The sequence below is a fragment of the Rhinatrema bivittatum genome, chromosome 6 (genome assembly GCF_901001135.1).
Source record: "Rhinatrema bivittatum chromosome 6, aRhiBiv1.1, whole genome shotgun sequence".
In the NCBI taxonomy this organism is placed as follows: domain Eukaryota; kingdom Metazoa; phylum Chordata; class Amphibia; order Gymnophiona; family Rhinatrematidae; genus Rhinatrema; species Rhinatrema bivittatum.
Genome location: NC_042620.1, coordinates 263,277,230 through 263,300,388, shown reverse-complemented (window position 1 = coordinate 263,300,388; position 23,159 = coordinate 263,277,230). Strand labels below are relative to the sequence as shown.

At 47.2% G+C, this 23,159-nt stretch overlaps 1 protein-coding gene across 2 annotated transcripts in view; it reads left to right on the top strand.

Annotated features, from left to right (window-relative positions):
* LOC115094230 (large neutral amino acids transporter small subunit 4-like) overlaps positions 1-23,159 on the top strand; it is a 52,196-nt gene that overhangs the window by 3,923 nt on the left and 25,114 nt on the right. For both annotated transcript variants that reach the window (XM_029607061.1, XM_029607062.1), the window contains 6 exons: positions 139-228; positions 501-723; positions 869-924; positions 2,334-2,410; positions 10,855-10,947; positions 11,872-12,005. In XM_029607061.1, the coding sequence (XP_029462921.1) occupies positions 139-228; positions 501-723; positions 869-924; positions 2,334-2,410; positions 10,855-10,947; positions 11,872-12,005 (673 nt within the window). The remainder of the gene's footprint in view (positions 1-138; positions 229-500; positions 724-868; positions 925-2,333; positions 2,411-10,854; positions 10,948-11,871; positions 12,006-23,159) is intronic.

Genomic DNA, 23,159 nt, shown 5'->3' with positions numbered 1-23,159 from the left:
TTCTGGGCAGATAGAAGGGCAGAGTGAACCCTCTGGATGAGGGCGTGGGGCCCTAAGGAGAGATAGGTAAAGCCCAGACACCGCCCCCCCCCCCCCCCCCACCTCAGTCATTAACACGTTTCCGTCTGTCTTCCACAGCCTCCAACGTCAGCATGAGAGAACAAGGCTCCGATCTCTTTCCACATCTGCAGGCGCACAACTCGGGCACCTGGGAGGAAGACGAGGATGGTAGGTGACCTTCATCGCTGGCAACGACAGGGATGAATTCTTTCCCGGGGTACAGTAATACAAATTCTGGGTCTTTCTCTTGGCCCTCCAGACCTGTGCCGAGAGCCCATACTGGTGGGCGTGGGGGGCGGGGGCCACTGACATCTGATACTTGGTCTTCTCCTCCTGATCCCTCCACGCCCCCTCCTTGTAGGGCGTCAGAGTCTGGGTCACCTTTCTGGTGCCGCGCTCCTTAATAATCCGGCTGGCTTTGTTTCCTCTAATGTCCCCAGCCTTCCACATCCAGCTCCCGCTGAGCACTCCCACTCCTGCAGCTCAGACACTAGAGACAAGAGAGGAGCAGGGCAGGGAGAGCCAAAGGGCCATCTGTAACTGGCAGGATGACGTACTGAACCTGGCCTTCACCCTGGGTTCATTCTTCCTGGGCTTCACCCTTCTCCCACTGCAGCTGCTCCTGGACACCACCCATCCAAGACAACTTCGGCAGATCGGCAGGTAAGACCCAAGGGTCACTCCCACCGTGAGCAGAGAAAATCTGAATATCTTGCAGCAAGTGGAAAGGGACCTCAGCAGAGTCTGGACCTCACAGTCTAGATTCTGCCCCTGATTAAACTAACCACTCTCTCCCTCTCATCTCTAGTGCCTCCTTCTCTCTCTCCTGCCTGCTCCTTGCCTATGTCTGCAGCAACTCTGCAAGTAAGTAACTCTGCTATGACAACCTCCTTTTCTGCTATGACAGAGTGGCAGGTCTGCTGGATATTGGTGAAGCAAGAGATGTGATATGCCCTGATTTCAGTAAGATTTCTGAAACTGTTTCATGGGATGTTCAAGAAACAGGTTAGATGGGTGGGCTGCTAGACAGACAGGGGCACACGCTGAGACCACTTTCAGAGAGTAACATAGCAACATAGTAGGCAGAAAAGGACCAAACGGTCCATCCAGCCTGCCCAGTAAGGTTCTTATGGTAGTAACTGCCGGTGTTTCAATGTTACCTAGGAAGACACATCTGGTGAGGACGGGGTTCCACAAGGTTGCTCCTGGGTCTGGTACTAGTCATGATTTTTATTAATGATTTTAATGATGGCATGGAGAGGGTGAAGTACCCTGGAGGACAGAATGAGAATTCAAAATGACATTCACAAGGTGTAGAAATGGCCAGAAATAAAAATAATGAACTACAAGAACATGAGCTGGTACTACAAACCATTTCTATAGCTATTACATATACACAATGTTGTACGTATGAGCTACCAGGGAAGAAAAGCATACGTTTTGATATTCCTACCAGTACTGTCTCTCTGTGACTTTAGATGAGCTCTCTCAGTGCCTGCCAGCCATTTCTCTCTCTCTCTGGTTCTAGTTGAGCTCTCAAGGTCCCTGCCAGCCAATTTGCTCTTTCAGACTAATTTTAAAAGGAACGTACGTGCACCCATTCATGCGCGTATTGACGCGCCAGCAAAGTTATTCTGGAATTTTAAATCAAGCGTGTGCGTATGTTTTAAACGCACCAACCGCGCGGGAGTACGCTCCTAATTTTAAGAGGTTACTGGAGCACAGCTAGCACGCTTGTCTTCTGTAGGACTTTCTCGGCTTTTATGCGTCTATGCAGGCGGATTTTAAAACATGCTCGTGCGAGGGACAACCCGTTTTTTTTTCAATTAGTCCACCAGTTTGCCCAGAGCCTCTGGGCCTTCATCCTGCACACCTCCCAGTTGACCCTGTCCGTTAAGCCCTAAATCTCGGGATCTACAGCCTTACTCCTCATCGGCAGCAGCAGTAAAGTTATGCGGATAACAAGGTGATGCACACTATGGCCTCTGGTTTTTAAATACGGAATTATGCTCATAACTGTAGGCCACGCCCCTTTTCTGCCCTCTGATATTTGACCTGCACACGGGTATATGCGCGCGCACTTTGCAGTTTTTTAAAAATCCCTGTTGCTTGAGTGCGGCTCACAATCACGCGCATGTGGCCATTTTTGTGCGAGCAACGCTTTTTAAATCGACCTCTTTGGTTCTAGATGAGCTCTCAAGGTCCCTGCCAGCCATTTTTTCTTTCTTTCTATGATTCTCCTCTTCCATGTAATGACTTTGTTTTGCCCTCAGGCCTTTCATTCTTCCTGATGTTTGCAATGGTGCTGAGTGGCGTGGGTGGAGCCTGCATCCTGTTTACAACACTAACAGTAAGTAAACTGTCTGGTGCTCCGCTCCACCCTCCACCCTCCACCCTCAACCTGCTAACCTTCCCAACCTCCACCCCCCCCCCCCCCCCCACCACCACTACCACCCATACAGCCAGCACACACCAGGTAAACAAGAGAGAAGATGTGCATGAGTGACAGCAGCATGATTGAGATGATGCTCACAATAGAGGGAGTAAGCAGTGTTGCTTACCTGTAACAGGTGTTCTCCTAGGATAGCAGGATGGTAGTCCTCACAGATGGGTGACATCATCAGATGGAGCCCAGCATGGAAAACATTTGTCAAAGTTTCTAGAAGTCTGACTGGCACTCTGAACATGCCCAGCATGCCACTATCCATGCATCCACGCAGGGTCCCTCTTCAGTCTCATAACAGAATTCACGAGCGAAAAAATAAATAACAAAACGCAGGAGAACCCAACTCCGTGGGGTGGTGAGCGGGCTTCCTGAGGACATCCTGCTATCCTAGGAGAACACCTGTTACAGGTAAGCAACTCTGCTTTCTCCTAGGACAAGCAGGATGGTAGTCCTCACAGATGGGTGAATCCCAAGTTACAGGCTGCTCCCAGCAATGAGTATGACCAACCGGCACCGAACCGGGTGCCAATGGGCACAAAAATAACTGCAGTGCTGTTGGTAAGATACTAGGGAGGCAGCCTGATTCCAAACTATGGGCCTCAGGTAGGGTTGGGTTTAAGCCTGGAAGAGGTTGCGAAGGAAAGATTGGCTGAAGCTTCTGTTTTGCCAACCATCCTTGTCTAAGCAGTAGTGGACAGAGAACTCCATATCGCAGCCCTGCAAATTTCGGCGATGGGAACCATCCGTAAGTGGGCCACCGACACTGCCATAGCTCTCACAGAGTGAACTTCAACCTGGCCTCCAAGCTTAAGGCCCACTTGTGCATAGCAGAAGGAGATAGAATCTGCCAGCCATTTGGACAGAGTTTGCTTGTCCCCCGCAACTCCTAATCTATTCTTGTCTAAAGATAGGACGAGCTGAGTGTACTCCCTGTGACCTGCTATGTGTTCTAAATAGAAAGCTAAGGCCCTCTTGCAATCCAACATGTGTAGAGCCCTTTTTCCCTCATGTGAATAGGACCTCAGAAAAATCATGGGCAGAACAATGGATTGATTGAGGTGAAAATCAGTCACCATCTTAGGCAGGAACTTGGGATGCATACGCAGGACCATCCTATCATGAAAGAATTTCATGTAGGACGGATATGTAACCAAGGCCTGAAGCTCACTAAATCTATGAGCCGAAGTGATCGCCACCAGGAAGAGAACCTTCCAGTTGAGGAACTTCAGATCGCAGGAGCGCATAGGCTCGAAAGGATCTTGCATGAGCCATGCCAACACCATATTAAGGTCCCAGGACACAACAGGAAACCAGAGGGGGGGAGGGGGCTTCAGTTGAAGCAGGCCCCACATAAACCGTCCTACTATGCACAGAGATGGGCGCGCCAGCAACACCCTGATGGTAGGCGCTGATGGCACTCAGGTGGACCCTGACCAAGGTGGTTTTCAGCCCAGCTTCAGAGAGGTACCACAGATAGTCCAGTAACTTCAGAGTGGGGCAGATGAAGGGATCGAAGAGAACCTCCTTCATTTCAGTTGATAAGACTTCTTGATAGAAGGCTTCCTGGAAGCTAGCAGCACCTGGGACATGGCATCAGAGAAGTCCAGGGGATGCAAGACTAGGTGGTCAATATCCAGGCCGCGAAGGCTAATGCCTAGAGGTTTGGATGGCGCAGTCTGCCCCAATCCTTTGTTATCAGATCAGGCGAAGTCCCCAGACGGATAGGCTCTCTGACCAACAGGTCCTGAAGAAGTGGGAACCAGACCTGCCTGGGCCAGTATGGGGCCATGAGAATCCTTTTATTTATTTATTTATTTATTTATTTATGTATTTATTTATTTATTTATTTAGTGTTTTTATATACCGGCATTCGCGAGAAAAGGTCACATCATGCTGGTTTACATTTAACAAGGGGTGTAAAATGAAAATAACATAGAACTGTAACAAGTGAGGAGAAACTCTGAAGTTACAATAAAACAGGGATGTTAAAAACTGGGAGAAGGAGAAAAAGGCGAGAGGAATTTAACAGAAGAGCAATTATTTACAAATGATTACAGTGTTCTAAGAATGTCTGACTGTGGTTGTCGGAGAATTAGGGATCAGATGTTGTCTGGAAAGGCTTGCTTGAACAACCACATCTTAAGCCTTTTTCTGAAAGTTAGCAGGCACGGTTCCTGTCGAAGATCCGGTGGGATGAAGTTCCATAGCGGTGGTCCTGCTGTAGAGAAGGCCCGGTCTCTAAAGGTTATATGTTGAGCAGTTTGGTGTGTGGTACATGTAGAGATTCTCTGTAAGCCTCTCTGATGGGTCTGGTGGAGGTATGTTTTCTGAATGGGATTTGTAGGTTGAGTGGCACATGGTGATGGATGGCTTTGTAGACAGTGGTAATTGACTTATGTATGATTCTGTAGTGAATTGGCAACCAGTGTAGGTCTTTGAGGATGGGAGATATGTGTTCTCTTCTCCTCGTGTTTGTCAATATTCTGGCCACCGTGTTTTGGACCATCTGAAGAGGTTTGGTGTGAGACGAGGGGAGACCTAATAAGATAGAGTTACAGTAGTCTGTCTTAGAGAAGATTATTGCTTGCAGAACTGTTCTGTAATCGTGAAAGTGGAAGAGTGGTTTTATTCTTTTCAGGACATGTAGTTTATGAAAACAGTCCTTAGTTGTTTGGTTAATGAAAGATTTCAGGTTTAAACTGTTATCAATAATAACTCCTAAGTCTCTTGCTTGTGAAATGTGAAGGTTGGCTGGTGGATTCGAAGTGATTTTGCTGTTTTCAGGGGATATAAGAAGGAGTTCGCTTTTTGAAGAGTTTAGTAAGGAGGCAGTTGATTTCTTGAAGGCAGTTTTCCCAGAATTCCAGTGTTTTTGTGATGGATTCTTTAAGGGGGATCACGATCTGGACATTGTCAGCGTATAAGAAGTGTTTAGGTTGAGTTTGGTTAACAGCTGGCAAAGTGGAAGAAGGTAGATGTTGAAGAGTGTGGGGGAGAGGGAAGTACCCTGGGGAACTCCTAGGGAGGAAAGGTAATGGTGAGATTCTTTATTGTAGATTTTAACCGTGTAGCCTCTATTTCCAAGGAAAGTTTTGAACCAGGCCAGTGCAATTCCTGTTATGCCAATGTTTGCCAGCTGGTTTAGGAGGATGGAGTGGTTAACGGTGTCAAATGCTGCCAAGAGGTCCAGGAGAATCAGTAAAAAGGAATGACCTTTATCGAGGCCTATGATGAGGTAGTCTGTCAGGGAAATGAGTAGTGATTCAGTACTTAATGCTTTTCGGAATCCATATTGGGTGGGGAACAGAATTTTGTGATCTTCTAAATAATGCAATAGTTGTGTATTAACTAGTTTTTCCATGACTTTGGCTATGAATGGAAGGTTAGAGATCGGGCGGAAGCTGTTGGGGTCTTTAGGATCCAAGTTCAGTTTCTTTAGGAGTGGTTTGATGGAGGCTAGTTTAAGATTGTCTGGATAGATTCCCTGGGATAAAGAACAGTTAATGATGTCAGCCAGTGATTTGGCGATGGTGTCGGGGATTAGAAATAGCAGTTTGGACGGGATTTGGTCAAAGGGATGTGAAGAAGGTTTCATTTACTTCAATACTGCTTGGATTTCTAAGGTTGTGATAGGTTCAAAGGATTGGAGAGAAATGTATTTGTCAGGGTGGTGATACGTGCTGGAAGGCGAGATGGCATTGGGAGTAAGCTGTGTTAGGAGGTTAGTGACTTTATTATGGAAGAAGAGTGCCAACTCATCTGCTTTTGATTGAGCTATCATGATTGAGAGTCATGACTCCCCGGTGTTGCTGGAGCTTCAAGATAGTCTTCCTGACCAGCGGAAGAGGAGGATATGCGTACAGGAGACCTGGCCCCAATGCTGGGCAAAGGCGTCTGAGGCTGGAAGTCCATCCATCCTGAATAGAGAGCAAATTTTGCTCACCTTGCAGTTGCAGGGGGAGGCAAAGAGATCCACATCCAGTGTTCCTCAGGGCTGAAAATCCGGGTCACTACTGCTGGATCCAGTGACCACTCATGTGGCTGGAACGTATGACTCAGACGATCCGCCACCACGTTCATTGCTTCAGCCAGGTACATCGCTCTCAGGAGCATGCCCTGTGATAGAGCCCAGGATCAAATCTGCATCGCCTCTTGCCAGAGGAGGAATGAACCCATGCCTCTCGGCTTGTTGATGTACCACATTGCCACTTGATTGTCTGTCAGGACAATCAGTTGGATCAGGCCTGCCTTGTGGAACCAGCGATCTTGAAATGCCCAAAGGGCATAATGAATCACCCGAAGCTCTAGGAAGTCGATCTGATATAGAGATTCTTGGGCCGTCCACCGACCCTGCATATGGAGGTCATCCACATGCGCCCTTCAACCACCACAGGGTGAGGCATCACTGGTAAGCACCACCGGAGGCAGAGCAAGCTGAAAAGGGATTCCCTGCTCCAGGTTGAAGAAATTCTTCCAGTCCCACCAGGACAGGGAGATTTGCAGAGGTGGCGTGGTAAACACGTACCTTGAGGTCCTGGGACGCCGGTTACCATTGTGATCGCAATGTTCATTGCCCCCTGCACATACAGAGGCGGGCCAATGGGGTGATATGGCCAGACACAGCCATATGGCCCAAAAAGTGGTGATTTGTAACTTGTTAAACTGTTGTAACTTGTTTTTTGTAACTTGTTATTTGTGATTTGTAACTTGTTACATGAATATCGGTATATAAAAATGCCAAATAAATAAATAAATAAATAAATAAAAGACAAAGCAGCAGACGAGCAGGAACCCACTGACGACTGCGGACCAAGCTTGCCAGCAATGGCAGGGCAAGCGCCCGATTGCAGGGCAGAAATGCCTTGGCCTGAATTGTGTCCAGTCTGGCTCCTATGAAGTCCAGGTGGGGTGATGGGCAGAAGTGGGACTTAGGGTAATTGATGACAAATCCCAGAGATTGAAGCACTTGGATGATCAGACTTAAAGACTGAAGTGCCCCCTGTTGGGAGGCACTTTTGACTAGCCTGTCATCCAAGTAAGGGAACACATGTACCCTGTGACGCCTGAGGTGTGCCCCCACCACTGCCAGGCACTTGGTGAAGACCGGAGGCGCTGAGGCCAGGCCAAATGGCAGTACTCAGTACTGGTAGTAAGCTTCTCCAACCACAAAGAGAAGATACTTCCTGTGACTTGGGAAGATTGCAATGTGGCCACAAACATCCTTCAGTTCGAGGGAGCAGAGCCAATCTCTCCTTCTGAAGAGTGGGATCAGGGTGCCCAGAGAGACCATTTTGAACTTTTCCCACTGAAGGAATTTGTTCAAGGTTCTGAGATTGAGAATAGGGTGTAGGCCCCCAGTTCTCTTTGGTATCAGGAAATACCTTGAATAGAACTCTCGGCCCTGCTGGTGGACGGGAACGAGTTCTACCACTCCTGCCATTAGAAGGGCGGAAAGTTGAAATGTAGCCGATACCCTTGGAAGATGATTGTGAGAACCCACCGGTCTGACGTCACGAGGGACCAGTGGTGGGCAAAGCAAAGCAGTCTGTCCCAACTGGAGGGCAAGATACCAGGGTTACGACAAACTGACTCACGTTCCCTTGCTCCCAGTCAAAACCCTTGGCAGGGTTCTGCTGGGGGGTTGGCTGAGGCCTAGGGGTCCACTGCTGGCAGGAATGACCCATGGAACCAGCGCAGGATGTGTGAGCCTGCGAGGCCAAAGGGTAGTATTTCCTCTGACAATAGAAGGATTTCTATGAGCCTTGTCGCGAGGACTTCCTGACTGAGGATGGTGGATCGGAAGCACTAGCTCACAGGTGTTGAAGGGCCTCATGGTGATCCTTCAATTGAGCTACCACATCTCTGACCTTATCCCTGAAGAGATTCTCTCCCGTGCAGGGCAGATCAGCCAGCTTTTTCTGGACTTCTGGATGGAGGTCCAAGGCGCAGAGCCAGGCCATCCTGTGTGTGCCAATGCCCACTACCGCCACTCTCACTGCTGTCTTGAAAACATCACAGGTGGGCCTCAGCTCGTGTTTTCCCACCTCCAGATCCTGCTGTACCATCGCTGAGAACGCATCTTGTTGCTGTTGCGGCAGATGTTCTGACAGCTCCTGGACCTGCTTCCATAGGTTCCAGTTGTACTGGGTCATATATAATTGGTAGGAGGCGATAAAGGCGATGAGCATAGCAACCTGATACACCTTTCTATCTAGAGAATCCAGCTCCCTGTGATCCCGGTCCGGAGGAGCAGAGATATGGGTGCGGGAGCGCTTGGCTTTTTTGAGAGCGGACTCCACCACAACCGATTGGTGAGGGAGGTGGTGCCTCTCAAATCCCAAAGCCTATTGAACCAGGGATGTGGCATCTGCCTTCCTATTAACACCGGTTGTTCCCAAATCCTAAGGAGAAGTTCCTTAAAGATGTCATGGACTGGGACAGCCACTATCTCTTTTGGGGCATCAACGAACTGGAGGACTTTTTGCATCTTATGTCAAGCGTCCTCCTCTGTGAGGAGCTAAAATGGGATGGCTTCAGCCATGGCCCGGACAAAGCCGCAAAGGAGAGATCCTCCGGGGCAGACCTACGCCTCTCATCTGGTGGAGAAGGCTCTGAAAAGAGATCACCGGAGTCCTCAGAAGACTCCAAGGTATCATCTCCCCAGGGGTCATATGGGGCCTCTTCCTTGCTAAGATCCCTTGGGTGCCTGTGTGGATGAGCCCTGTCCAAGCTCCTAGGTCTGGGCACTGAGGGCATCGAGGGCACTTGGGGCACCATTGGCCTCAAGGTCGGCAAAGGCACAGATGGAACAGAGGTTCCCGATGGCCCACGAACGGGATCATGGAATTCTGGTCACGGGACAAGTGGACCCGAAGGTCCCAGTGGCTGCAGCAAATCTTCCTCTTCCTCAGACCCAAAAATGGGAATTGGTGGCTGCTGGAGAACCAGTGGTCGCCCGGGCACTGGTTGCATTGGAAGGACGCCGAGTAGGATGTCCAGATGCTCTAGCAGGGGCACCAAAAGCGATGGCACAGGTTCCGATAGAGGGGGCTGCTATGGGGGCCAGTTCCAGGGGTGATTCGATACCCCGCAGGGCTCGGAGCACCACCATCTAAACCCCGAAGTCAAGCTCCTGCTGGATGTCCGGGGAAGTTAGGACTGATGGAGGAGGAGAATGACGAGGCATCACCGGAGCCCTGAGGAGGCTTGGTGCCCAGCACCGATATTGGTGGGGAACACCTAGGACTCCCGGGTCTGATAGAGGACGATATCTCCTCCCCACGGGGTCGCTTCGGTGGCAGCATGGCAGCTGCTGATGCCACATCAGTTCGGGGCCATGTGTCAACAGTGACCGGTGACAGTGTTTGCGGCAGTGCTCCGCCTGGTCTTTCCCGGTGCTGAGGAAGTTGAAGAACCTAACGTCTTGGAATGCGATAACATCGGAGACGTCCTATCTCTAGCTCCTCTCTTGTGAGAGGGGCCTGTTGGAGGAGTGGAAAGGGATGGTATTTCCAACGGTTCCCCTCGGCCTCTAGGAGTCGATGCCCCCAATGCCAGAGTGGATGGATCAGACTTTTTGGATCCAAAAAGCTTTTCCATCTTATCCAGCCGGGCATTCAGCCCTTGGGGGTCATCTGATCACACAGATGGCACCCACGGACATCGTGTGATGCCCCCAGGCAGAAGATACAAACCTTGTGAGGGGTACCGTTGAAACCTGGATGTCATAAAAAACAGCTGTCAAGCGGTCGATGGCCGCCAACCACCAAAGAGTGACACGCTGGGAATCGATCTCAATGGACAAGAGGGACCTGGCGCAGAAAAAAAGTATTTAAAAAAATTACCAGGAAATACTTCTTTAGAAAAAAAGGAAGAGCAGAGCTCCAGAACCAAGATTCAACTACTTCGGGACCCCGCGTGGATGCATGGATAGTGGCAATACTGGGCATGCTCAGTCTGCCAGTCAAAGTTCTAGAAAACCTGACAAAAGTTTTCCGTGCTGGGCTCCATCTGATGATGTCACCCATCTGTGAGGACTGCCACCCTGCTTGTCCTGGGAGAATGACACCTCTCATGTCTCCTGCACAGGCCCCACCTTCACAACCTTCCCTCCAACTCAGAAGCCTCTCTGTGATGTGTTAGGCAAGGCAAGCCAACAACCAGAGCAGAGAGCTTCCTCATGAATATCGCCTACCTTCTCTGTCCTCACACTGAGAACGCAGATCGCTGGGACGAGCGCTTTCCAACCCTCTGCCTGTTCCGATGCAGCCCTGACAAAGATGAACAATAATGATTTTACAAAACTCAAGATTTGCGCCTCCCTCAGCTCCCTTTGTCTCTTCTTACAGCTGCCAGTGCTCCTGGGGAGCCCGGGTCCTCTCTATACTGCCTTGGTGCTGGGCTGTTTCTGTGCTTCAGCCACCGTGTTCACCCTCATGAGGGTGAGTACATAATGGGAGGGGGCGGGGCCTGAGACACATAAGGCAAGAGGGGATTCCCTGCGGGGAGGGGGAGGGGGGGGATAAGATGGACAGAAGACTCTGGTGTGGACCTTTCCGACCGCAGCCCAGGCCTCCAGCTGCGTTACACTGTACAATGACGCCCTGCACACCCAAAAAGGCATCTTCATACTCCCTGGTTTCTTCTTCCCTCGCTTGCGTTACATGACCTTTGTTGTCAGTCCTTCTTTCTCGTGTCTCGTTTCTCTGTTTTCTTTTGTACTTTCCTGAATCTTTCTACTAGCAGAAGGGGGGGGGGGGGGAGTGGCACTTTGCTCCCACCTTCCTGGACACCTCCCTTTCTGAGATGCATGAGGGTTTCTCAGAAACCTTGTAGGGAAAATTTGGCAGCTACCACAGTAGCGGGAACCGAGTACTGGACGAAGGGGAGTTTTTTCCTGAGCCATCTCCCAAGACTCAGGGAGATTCCTGCCCCACCAACAAACCTGCAATTCTCATTCTGGATGGCTGAGATGGGGGGGGGGGGGGGTGAAGCGAGGGAAAAGGTGGGGAAGAGAGCGAAATTTATTCAACAGTGGAAAATTTTTCTTTGTCTCTGCTTGTCCCGTGCACCTGTTGGGTGTAAAGTCCCCTGATACCCAGCTTAAGGTTTTTTTTTCCTGATGCACTGTGATTTCCCAGGCGGCAGAAGAATTTAAAGGCCCAGCGGGACATTGACCCCATACAGTGCCCCTACCCAGATGTGCTCCCATGTTTTACACACATGTATGTTTCATGAAATGTGACCCCTAGATATCTGTGCGGCAAGGAGGGGAAAAGGTTCAGTTCTTCTGTGTCTTGTACAAAAGTGAGCCTTGTCTGGTCCTCATCTCTCACTTTTTTGATAGCTGACCTTTCTCTCTTCAGGTGATGTACTCTGCAGGGATCTCGTTCCTTAGCATCATTTTAGTGTACGGGGGCCTTTCCTGCTTAATGTTTATCAACTGCTTCTTCTGCTGGTCCATACAGCCGTGTAATGCAGGCACAGAAGGAAGCTACAGGTAAGGAGACAGTGCTGTATTGTACAGTATAACCTCCTCTCATAAAAGAACGTGTACCCGTCAAACCACATACTCCATCCCGTAGTGCACGCATGAGAAGGTGCACGTGATGCACCCCTAGAACACAGATCCCTGACTTAATCTAATATCATTTCTTTTTTTTTAATTTAGAGCCAAGCCCCACACATTAGCCCCAAATACACTCAAACCTCACTCTCCCATTGCAATTCCGCTGGACACTTTACTTTCTCCACTGGTTTCGACAGCAGATGAAAGCATGCGCATGAATGGTATCTTTCCAAATCTGTCCACAAGATACTTTGTCTAGTTGAGTTTAGACTACCTCAAAGCCAGATTCTCTCCTGCATCTGTGCTGCATTTCTGCCTTCGGTTAGAGGACATATGGCTGGAAGTTAAGCAGATTCCTGGTTATAGCTCACAAGAAAATATGATCCTACAATGCCACCTTATGGTAGGAGTAGAGAATTACAGTGCCAACAGTCCACAGCCCGTGTTCATGTATGCAACAGTAATCAACAGAAAAAACATCGAGCACCAGTCTTCTTGATACTACCTTGTAGAATATAGAACTACCAGCATTTTACATAACAGGATCTTTATACCATCCCGCGGCAACTCAAGCACTTTTGAGATTTTTGCATGCCGCTTTTAAGGTTCATATATTATCATCGGTCCAACAATATGTGGACTACTGCAACGAACAAGTTTAAGGGACGTCATACCTCCTTGTAATTTTAACATTGAAATGAGAAAATTGCTTTTACTAAGAAAAATCTAAAAAAAAATATCCGCATATTGTTGGACTGATGATTATACGTGACCCCTAAAAGCGGCATGTGTGTGCTTGAGTTGCAGCAGGGTGTTATGAAGGTTTTGTTAACTAAAATGCTGGTAGTTCTATATCCTACATGGTAGTAACAAGAAGGCTGGTGCTCTCTTGATGTTTTTTTCTGTTGAGGATTGGAGAATTTACAGAAACAAAGTGACAGGCTATCACCCTGCTCTAATAAAATACTGGGGAAAGAGTGGATCTAGTAGAATGCTTTAAAACTTTAGACATCAAGGGGCAGATTTTAAAAGCCTATGCGTGTAAATCCAGGGGCTTGAAAAAATAAGTGGTCCAGGGCGGGGAGGCCTCTCCACTGCCGCTGGGTTGGGGGATTGCGTGCCGGCCAACTGCCAGCGCGCGCAAGTTACGCCTGCCTTTGGCAGGCGTAACTTTTATTTATTTTATTTTATTTAACCCTTTTATATACCGACATTTGTTTACACATCACATCGGTTTACATTATAACAATAGAACTAAAGAAGAAAGTTACATTTGAACAAAGTGGGTAACTAGGAGATAATAAACAAAAATGGAGACACACTGAAATCAGGGAGGGCGGAGGGCGGTGCAGGAACTAAAGATACAAAGTCAGATGGACAACAAATGATTTTAAAACCTACGCGCGCAGGGTACATTTGTGCACGCTACCTAGCACGCACAAATGTACGTCCGATTTTATAACATGCATGCGCAGCCGCGCGCATGTTATAAAACCAGGGATTGGTGCACGCAAGGGGGTGCACCTTGCGCGCACCGAGCCCTAGGGGAGCCCCGATGGCTTTCCCCGTTCCCTCCGAGGCCGTTCCAGAATTGGAGCGGCCTCGAAGGGAACTTTCCTTCCTCCCTCCCACCTTCCCCTCCCTTCCCCTACCTGTCCCGCTCCCCAGCCCGAAACACCCGCCCCCCCCCCCCCCCCCCGGTACCTTTATTTCACCAAACTCACAAATGTTCCCCCCCACTCACATCAGACTTTGAAACTGAATCAAAATGCAATGAAATCGCCCGCTTCTTCAAAGACAAAGTAAATAACATAATGGCCAAGCTCCCCCCCCCCCTACAACAACCTAAATCACCCTACCTAAAACCCCAGATGTCGTCCTCAATGAATTCAAAATAATCTCATCCTCCAAAATCCAGTCTGCCCAGCAAGCTCCCACACCTATTTTCCCATACTTATCTGTTTCATCTACCAGCAAGTTCAGGGCTCTTGTTTGTAACTGTTTCATTCAAATTTCCTGCCATCCCCAGTCATTGATGCAGAGAGTAATGTTGGAGTTGCATCAAAGGTGAGCATAAGGCTTAATGGTTAAGGGTAGTAATCGCCGCATCAAGCAAGTTACCCCGAAGCTTGTTTACCCAGACTGCACAGATCAATTCCTTGTTGGATGCTGTCTGAATGTAAATCCTCTTTTCCACATTTCCCCCTGCCGTTGAAGCAGAGAGCAACGCTGTATATGCATTCAAAGTGATGTTTCAGGCTTAATTGGTTTAGGGTAGTTACCGCCGTAATAAGCAAGCTACCCCCACGCTTATTTGTTTACCCAGATTGTGAAGTTCAGTCCTTGTTGGTTGTTGTCTGAAAGCAAATCCTCTTTTCCACATGCCTTACCCTTTATAAGTCCAATCTGATTGTTTTCATGGTCTGCTGTGGCTTCTGCCTTTGTACCCTGCAGTAATACAAACGAATATCATTTGCAATAACCTCCGCTCTAGGCAATTTGTCCTCTTTCATGTTGTCTTCATGTTGTCTTCGCTAGTACTCCTCTGGGCAGGGCTGGTGCTTTCATTTGGCAAACTAGGTGATTGCTTAGAGTACATAATTTTGAGGGTAGCAAAATCCTGCCAGTGGGAGGCCCAGGGGCTGCTATGTCAGAGCTAATACTGCCAAAGAACAGAGCGCTGTGCTGGAGCCATTACTGCTGGTAGGGCTTAGCACTGGCAAACTAGGGGAGCAGCGTGTGTGACCAAAGGTTCACCTTGGGCACCAAATAAATGCTCTTGGGGCTGTGACAATCCCAAATGGTATATGAAGCTGCCAGAAAGCAGTGACATGACTGCTTTCCATAACCTGTCTTTGACATCTAAGACTGAGAACACTTTGGCTTTGGTTAGGCCTGGCAGGATCCATGGTTCCAATCCCACTTTTCACACTGATATTTCATGTGACCTTGGACAAGACACTTTGCCATCCATTGTCTGGGGTACAAACATGGATTCTAAGCTATCTGGGAAAGGAAAGTACGTAATGCACCTGAATTCGTAACCCGCCCTGAGCTCAGATTTGGAAACCATGAGTAATTAAAACCCAAATTGAAAATCTCTTCTGTAGAGGGCATGAGGTAATGTGAGAACTTTAATGTTCTTAAGTTCTTTCCTGGTTTCCTGACAGCAGCCCATGCTGTGTATCCATTCAGGTGGTCATACACCTTTTTTTTTTTTTTTTTTTTTAACATCCCTTTTATTTCTAATCTGGTTATGTTCTTTCAAACGTGCCGGTACCTTCCATGGTGGTTGATCAACAAGTTTGACTATAGGGTTCGCCTCTAGGTGGACCTGCCCTGGTAAACATTCAAGACCATTGGACACATCTCCATGTTTGGCCATTATCTTTGTATCTGTCAAGGATGTAGTGTATTTGGATTTCCAGAAGGCGATTGACAAAGTCCTTCATGAGAGGTTTCTAAGAAAACTAAAAAGTCATAGGATAGGAGGCGATGTCCTTTTGTGGATTACAAACTGGCTAAAATAAGGCATGCTTTAGACAGTCAGTTTATCCGGGCTCACTTTAAAAAAATAAAAAGTAATATTGAACACGACTGAAGACTGTCGCAAGAGTTCCAGCCATTTGGTAGGTCAGTTTGTAGTCTGTCTTTCAAGAAATCTAGATCTCTGTGAAAAAAATAAAGGGTGGGAAGAGAAGAAAATAAAGTTAACCCTCAAAACTTTCTACAAACAGTAGCCACACCAAAAATAAAAAGGGCCAAATCTATACTGTAAGTATGCTACCAGCTACCCTTGCTCCGGTCCCTGCCCGGCCTCCACCCCCCCCCCCCCCATCCCCCATTTACATCCCCTGTTCCTCCTTACACAGGAAATGTTATGCTAATAATTGCATACGATAAATTCTCCAGCTGAATTTCAGCTACCTTATGTTATCCTTTTAGGTCTCGCTACTTAATTGCCTTTCGCTGATTATTTTCAATACTCTCCAATGTATTCGTTTTGAAATCTTTCTTTTCTTCCAACGCCCATGTTTATGCTCCCTTGTTTAATGTAAATTTATCTTCTATGTAGTTGTTTATTGTTTCTCCCCCAGTTCCATTGTAAACCGGTACAATAAGACCTGGTCTTGAGCATCGGTATATTAAAAGAATTTAAATAAATAAATAAATAAAAGACAGGAAACAGAGAGTAGGATTAAATGGTCAATTTTCTCAGTGGAAAAGAGTAAACAGTGGAGTGCCTCAGGGATCTGTACTTGGACCGGTGCTTTTCAATATATATATAAATGATCTGGAAAAGAATATGATGAGTGAGGTTATCAAATTTGCAGACAATACAAAATTATTCACAGTAGTTAAAACACAAGCGGATTGTGATACATTACAGTAGGACCTTGCAAGACTGGAAGATTGGGCATCCAAATGGCAGATGAAATTTAATGTGGACAAGTGCAAGGTATTGCATATAGGGAAAAATAACCCTTGCTGTAGTTACACGATGTTAGGTTCCATATTAGGAGCTACCACCGAGGGAAAAGATCTAGGCAACATAGTGGATACTATTTTGAAATCATTGGCTCAGTGTACTGCAGCAGTCAGAAAAGCAAACAGTATGTTAGGAATTATTAGGAAGGGAATGGTTAATAAAACAGAAAATGTCATAATGCCTTTGTATCGCTCCATGGTGAGACCGCACCTTGAATACTGTGTACAATTCTGGTCACCGGATCTCAAAAAAGATATAGTTGCGATGGAAAAGGTACAGAGAAGGGCAACCAAAATGATAAAGGGGATGGAACAGTTCCCTATGAGGAAAGGCTGAAGAGGTTAGGCCGGTTCAGCTTGGAGAAGAGACGGCTGAGGGGGGATATGAGAGAGGTCTTTAAGATCATGAGAGTTCTTGAACGAGTAGATGTGAATTGATTATTTACACTTTCGGATAATAGAAGGACTAGGGGGCATTCTATGAAGTTAGCAAGTAGCACATTTGAAACTAATTGGGGAAATTTCTTTTTCACTCAATGCACAATTAAGCTCTGGAATTTGTTGCCAGAGGATGTGGTTAGTGCAGTTAGTGTAGCTGGGTTCAAAAAAGGTTTGGATACGTTCTTGGAGGAGAAGTCCATTAACTGCTATTAATCAAGTTTACTTAGGGAATAGCCACTGCTATTAATTGCATCAATAGCATGGGATCTTTTAGTGTTTGGGTAATTGCCAGGTCCTTGTGGCCTGGTTTGGCCTCTGTTGGAAACAGGATGCTGGGCTTGATGGACCGTTGGTCTGAACCAGCATGGCAAGTTCTTATGTTCTTATGAGCCCTCAGCTAATTTTTAGTGCACTGTTCTACAGATGATGTTTTCTACGTTCACCATGAGCAAACCTATTGGCTCAAACATATTGTTTATTTATTTATTTTTAACTTTTCTATACCGATGTTCCTGTAAAGTATACATATCGCACCGGTTTACATCAAAACTGAATGGTCGCCATGGGGCAGATACAATGAAACAAGTAGTGGTTTCAGCCCTCCTTGCACAAGGTAGAGTAATAGCCAGCAATCCCTGCCTTTTATAGAAGCAGTTTAAAGCACATTGTCCTAAAAGCTAAGTGGTGTACCATTTTAGCTTGACTTTTATTGTAGTGGTAGATTCTCGTCTTGAGCTATTTTGCAGTAGTTGTTTTATATATCAATTGGTTACACGTAGAATCACAGTCCATTTGGCACAAACTGGTCTTTCCTGGCTGCTCATTTGTGCTCACTTTCAGTGGCGCAAACTCCACTACTGAGGCCCTGTGGTGCTGCCTGTCCCTGCAGTGGAGCGCACTGTTAGCCCGGGTTTGGCTGCGCGTTTTCTATGCGCTAGCTTTACCCCTTATTCAGTAAGGGGCAATAGCGTGTCAAAAACGCACAGCCAACCCCCCCAAAACTAATAGCGCCCGCAACATGCGGGTCTCTTCCGGGTGGGGAAGAGAGAAGGAAAGAGAAGAGAAAATGATGATGGTGAAAGTGATGGTATGCCACAATGAAGTGTGCCGGGTGTGCCGCCACACAAAAAAGGTTGGAAACCACTATACTAACATATTGGGAGTTAATCAGTGTGCTGATGTGAACAATGTGCGCAGAAACCCGAGTTAAAATGTGTGCTCAGCCTTTTCCATAAACTGATTACATACTTAGGAGAGTTTCTACAATGTGCAAAAGCTTAAAAAACAAGCACAAATGCATGCTGATGGCCCTATTAGTTATTCCCGCGCGATCCAGAAAGCAAAATGTGCAGCCAAGCCACACATTTTACTTTCTAAAATTAACGCCTGCCCAAAGGTATGCATAAAAGTATTTTATGCGCACAAAACCTGATTTATGCTTGTGCGCATAAAATATGATTTCTGTGCACAAGATGCATTTAAGCACAGAATGCTTTTTTTGTGCCCATAAATCATATTTGATGCACAGAAAACATGTGTTGTGTGTGTGCAAGTTTTCTGTGCATAAATCTCAGTGCAAGGACCCCGCACCAGAACTTGTTTCTGCCCGTGGACAAGCATTAGCCCTGGAAACTTTACTCCACTTCTGACTTAGGAGCACATTTTCATTGCTCCGAAAAGCAGTGCCCATCTCTGCATGGAGGGCAATAGCTTATATGGCGATAGACCCAACCATCAAACAATATCCATGAATATGATAAAGGATGGATGAAACAGCGTCAAATGTCCTCCCAAGGTTTCTTCAATTGTAATTGCAATCGTTTATTGAGTCATTCTGGGACGTGTCAAAAGGACAAACAAACTCCAGTGTAAGTAAATGGGCCCCCCCTGACACGGGCCGTGCTGCGTGGAGACTGCGCCGGGAGGGAGCTGAGAGATAAAGGGAAGTGGCACCTTTAGCTTACAAACCCTTATCTCTGTGAATGTCTGGAACGGTGCTGGAACGGTGCTGAAAGCTCCCTCCCGGCGCAGTCTCCACGCAGCACGGGGGGGGGGGGGGGGGGGGGGGTTACATTTACTTACACTGGAGTTTGTTTGTCCTTTTGACACATCCCAGAATGACTCAATAAACGATTGCAATTACAATTGAAGAAACCTCTGGAGGACATTTGAAGCCGTTTCTCTCATCCTTTGCCATATTTATGGGTAATAGCTTATGCCATCGATAGTGTGGGATTTCCATGCGAGAGCACGAAGCAATCAGCACGGTTTTAGGCACATGTTTTTTATTTATGTATTTATTTGTGTGTGTGTGTGTGTGTGTGTAGTAGAACCCGACGCTGCATCAGAAGTAAAGTTTGCACACAAAGCAAAGTGCGCACAACCACCCGTAGAAGTATACGCTCCGGTGAAAAGGTGAACTTTACAGCAAAGAGGCAACGAAGTGAGAAAGAAAACAAACAAGAGTAGGAGAACACCACAGACACCATCCAGCGGACAGAAGAGCAGATGCCACTATTGTGGAAGCAATCACACACCCCACCTCACCTGGGGCAGAGAACAAAAAAAAAATCATTGTGCAAAAACCAAATAATAAGAAGGAGCACATGGTTAAAGATGTAGCATGAAGACTCGGTGCTTTGTATTATACACTATCAGGCCGATAAAGAAAAACGCGCGGGAGAGCCAGCGGTCGGCCACTCTCCTGGGCGTGCAATTCAGGAGGGTGGCCTATGCAAATTAGGGCCCACAGTAAAAAGAGGCACTAGGGACACTAGCGCGTCCCTAGCGTTTCTTTTTTGACAGGAGCGGCGGCTGTCAGCGGGTTTGACAGCTGACGCTCAATTTTGTCGGCGTTGGTTCTCAAACCCACTGACAGCCACGGGTTCGGAAAACGGATGGCGGCATAATTGAGCATCCATCTTCCGACCTGCAGGCCAATTTTAAATTTTTTTTTTTTTTAATTTTTAATTTATGGGGCCTCCGACTTAATATCGCTACGATATTAAGTCGGAGGGTGTACAGAAAAGCAGTTTTTTCTGCTTTTCTGTGCACTTCCTCGGCGCCGGCAGAAATTAATGCCTACCTTTGGGCAGGCGTTAATTTTTGAAAGTAAAATGTGCGGCTTGGCTGCACATTTTGCTTTCTGGATCGCGCGGGAATAACTAATAGGGCCATCAGCATGCATTTGTGCTTGTTTTTTAAGCTTTTGCACATTGTAGAAACTCTCCTAAGTATGTAATCAGTTTATGGAAAAGGCTGAGCACACATTTTAACTCGGGTTTCTGCGCACATTGTTCACATCAGCACACTGATTAACTCCCAATATGTTAGTATAGTGGTTTCCAACCTTTTTTGTGTGGCGGCACACCCGGCACACTTCATTGTGGCATACCATCACTTTCACCATCATCATTTTCTCTTCTCTTTCCTTCTCTCTTCCCCACCCGGCATCATCATCACCTTCTCTTCTCTCTCCCCCTCACCTTCCGATCCTGTCCTTCAACCTCCTGGGCTTCATCGTCAACATCTCTTTCCTTCACTCTTCTTCCATTCCCTGGCATCATCCTTACCTTTTCTTCCCTCTCCTCTGGCATCCTCACCTTCCTTTTCCTCTCCCTCCACATTCATGGCATCATTCCCACACCTGGTGGCATATTCAGCTTTCCCTCCCTCCACACCCCCTTGGCGCATTCACCTGTACCTTCTCTCTCCTATGTCATGGAACAGGCAGTGTCTTTGAGTAGCGCTTACTTGGTGCTGCTGCTTCCTCCTCTGTCAGCTTCTCTCCACAATAGAACTGCAAGGGGCCAGCAGAGCTCACAAAACTACAAGGACCCATCCAGTTTCAATTGCAGAGGAGAACCAGCAGAGGGGAAAACAGCAGCAACAGATAAGCGCTGTTTTCCGTGGACATGTGGGACATCAGTCACACTAATAGGTTACGTCATATGACGGCGTCAAGTCGGGCTTGATTTGTTGCTGAATCTTCTAGAATTTTCTTGCACTTGTGCATTAGGTTGGTGCAAAGAGCTATTGTATGATTCTCATTCTTCTCCTTTCAGTCTTTTTCTGTCTGTTATGCCCGTCGGTCGCAGACGGCTGCGGCCACTTCTGCTCACCTCTGTCTTCACCTCCCTAACTCCATGGGGTAGATTTGCAGCATCCGCTAGCTACCTACGACCTGCCTACCGCTTCCAGGCCTCCCGGGTTGGCACGGATGCCGCGACCACCATCTTGCCATCTGATCTCTCTAGGCGCGCGCGCTCACAGGCCAGTCTTATCCACTTCATGGCGGGAACCTCGGGGGCGTCCCTTCCAGATGACGTCAGGATCTGTGGATATTTAAACCTGCTGGCTCTCTCCAAAAACGATTTGGCAAAGAGTGACATCCTTGCTATTCCCACCTCGCTGCCTGAGGACCCTGTGTTCCAGTTCCAGTTCCGACATGGACGTCTCAGGTACCCGTTCCTCAGGGGCCTCTCTCTCATCCTGGCTATCCTCTCCTCGAAGGGCCTGATGCCTGGAACTCTGTCTGCTCCATTCCCCGTGGCTTCCTGGAACCAATTCGCTCGTGGTGAGTACTCCGCCTTGCGGATCACTTTCTACCTACCAAGTGCCTATCGGGTGTACCCCGCGCTGCGGGCCATTACCATCACTACATAGAGCCCCATCAGAAGTGCCTGCTTTACGGATCTTTACCATGCTCTTGAGGACCTCCCAGGCGCACCCCGCCTTGCGGACTGCTACCAGACCGACTGAGGACCCTCACCTGTGTACCCCGTGCTGCGGGCTATTACCTCCTTCACCTAGGGCCTAGACTGTGCTCCTCTCTCTACAGACCGCTGTCACCTCTTCTGAGGGTTTCACCTGCATTTCCTACTCTGCAGGTATTTCCATCTTTATCGAGGACATCATTGGTGTACCCCGCCTCACGGGCCACTACCATCTCCTTCATGGTCTCTTTGGTATACCCGCGGGCCACTACCATCTCTTCAGGAGACCTCTCCGATATACTCGCTTCACGGACTACTACCCAATGTGAAAATCCAATAGGCTTCCCTCAAATTTAATAAATGAATACGATTCCCTCCATGTGAGGTTTCTCGTACGTGATCGATAATGGTCCACTTTATTTGTGTGAAAGAGTGTTGGCATTGTATGCAATGGGTCACTATGGGGGCAGTTAGTGTCTGAGTATGTAAACGGGACTTATGTTCGTTTAGTCTCGTTCTCATATTACGGGTAGTCCTCCCTATAAAAACCTTGGGACAATCACAGACTAAAGCGTATACAACATAATCTGAGTTGCATGTTGTACGTGACTTACATATCACCTTATATTCAGACACCAGATCAACCGATATATAACCCTCAATGCAGTTTATGCAATGAATGCATTGACCACATTTAAAGTGTCCAGTGTTACCCTGAACAGTCTGTTGTGGTGTTTGCGCATGTACAAGGCGATCCCTGATATTACTACCTCTGGATGTCACTATCGATGGTTGTTCTTGAAATATATTGTGAATACCCAATATGTGCCAATGTCTTATGATCGCTGCTGATATAGCAGGAAATGCTGTAGTTTGTTTCAATACACAAATCAGGTTGGGTTCTTGTTTTTTCGGCTTATATGTGAGAAGGGCCTGCCTATCAGAATATTTAGCCCGTTTATAGGCTTGCTTGATAACTCTCTTGGGATAACCACATTGTGAAAATCGCTCCATGAGTTTGGCTGCTTGAATTTCATATTCTGACAAAGTAGAGCAGATCCTTTTGATCTGAAAGAATTGACTTGTGGGTAAGCCACATTTGAATGAATAAGAGTGGTGGCTATGAAACCTAAGAAGGTTATTCCGATCTGTAGGTTTTCTAAATACAGTGGTTGTCAATGTGCCATCCTGACATGATAATGAAACATCCAAGAAAGTCATAGTGTGGTTTGACCATTGTGCTGTAAACTGCAGATTTTCATTTACTGTATTGATCCATGTGCAAAATGCACTTAATCGATCCTCTGATCCTTTCCAAATGAAAAAGATGTCGATGTAACGACACCAAATAATGATACCTTGCCATCAATGATATGATCACTAATCATATGAAGGCATTTTTTATTTCCTTCAGCCTCCCAAAAGAGCTTGTATTATTACT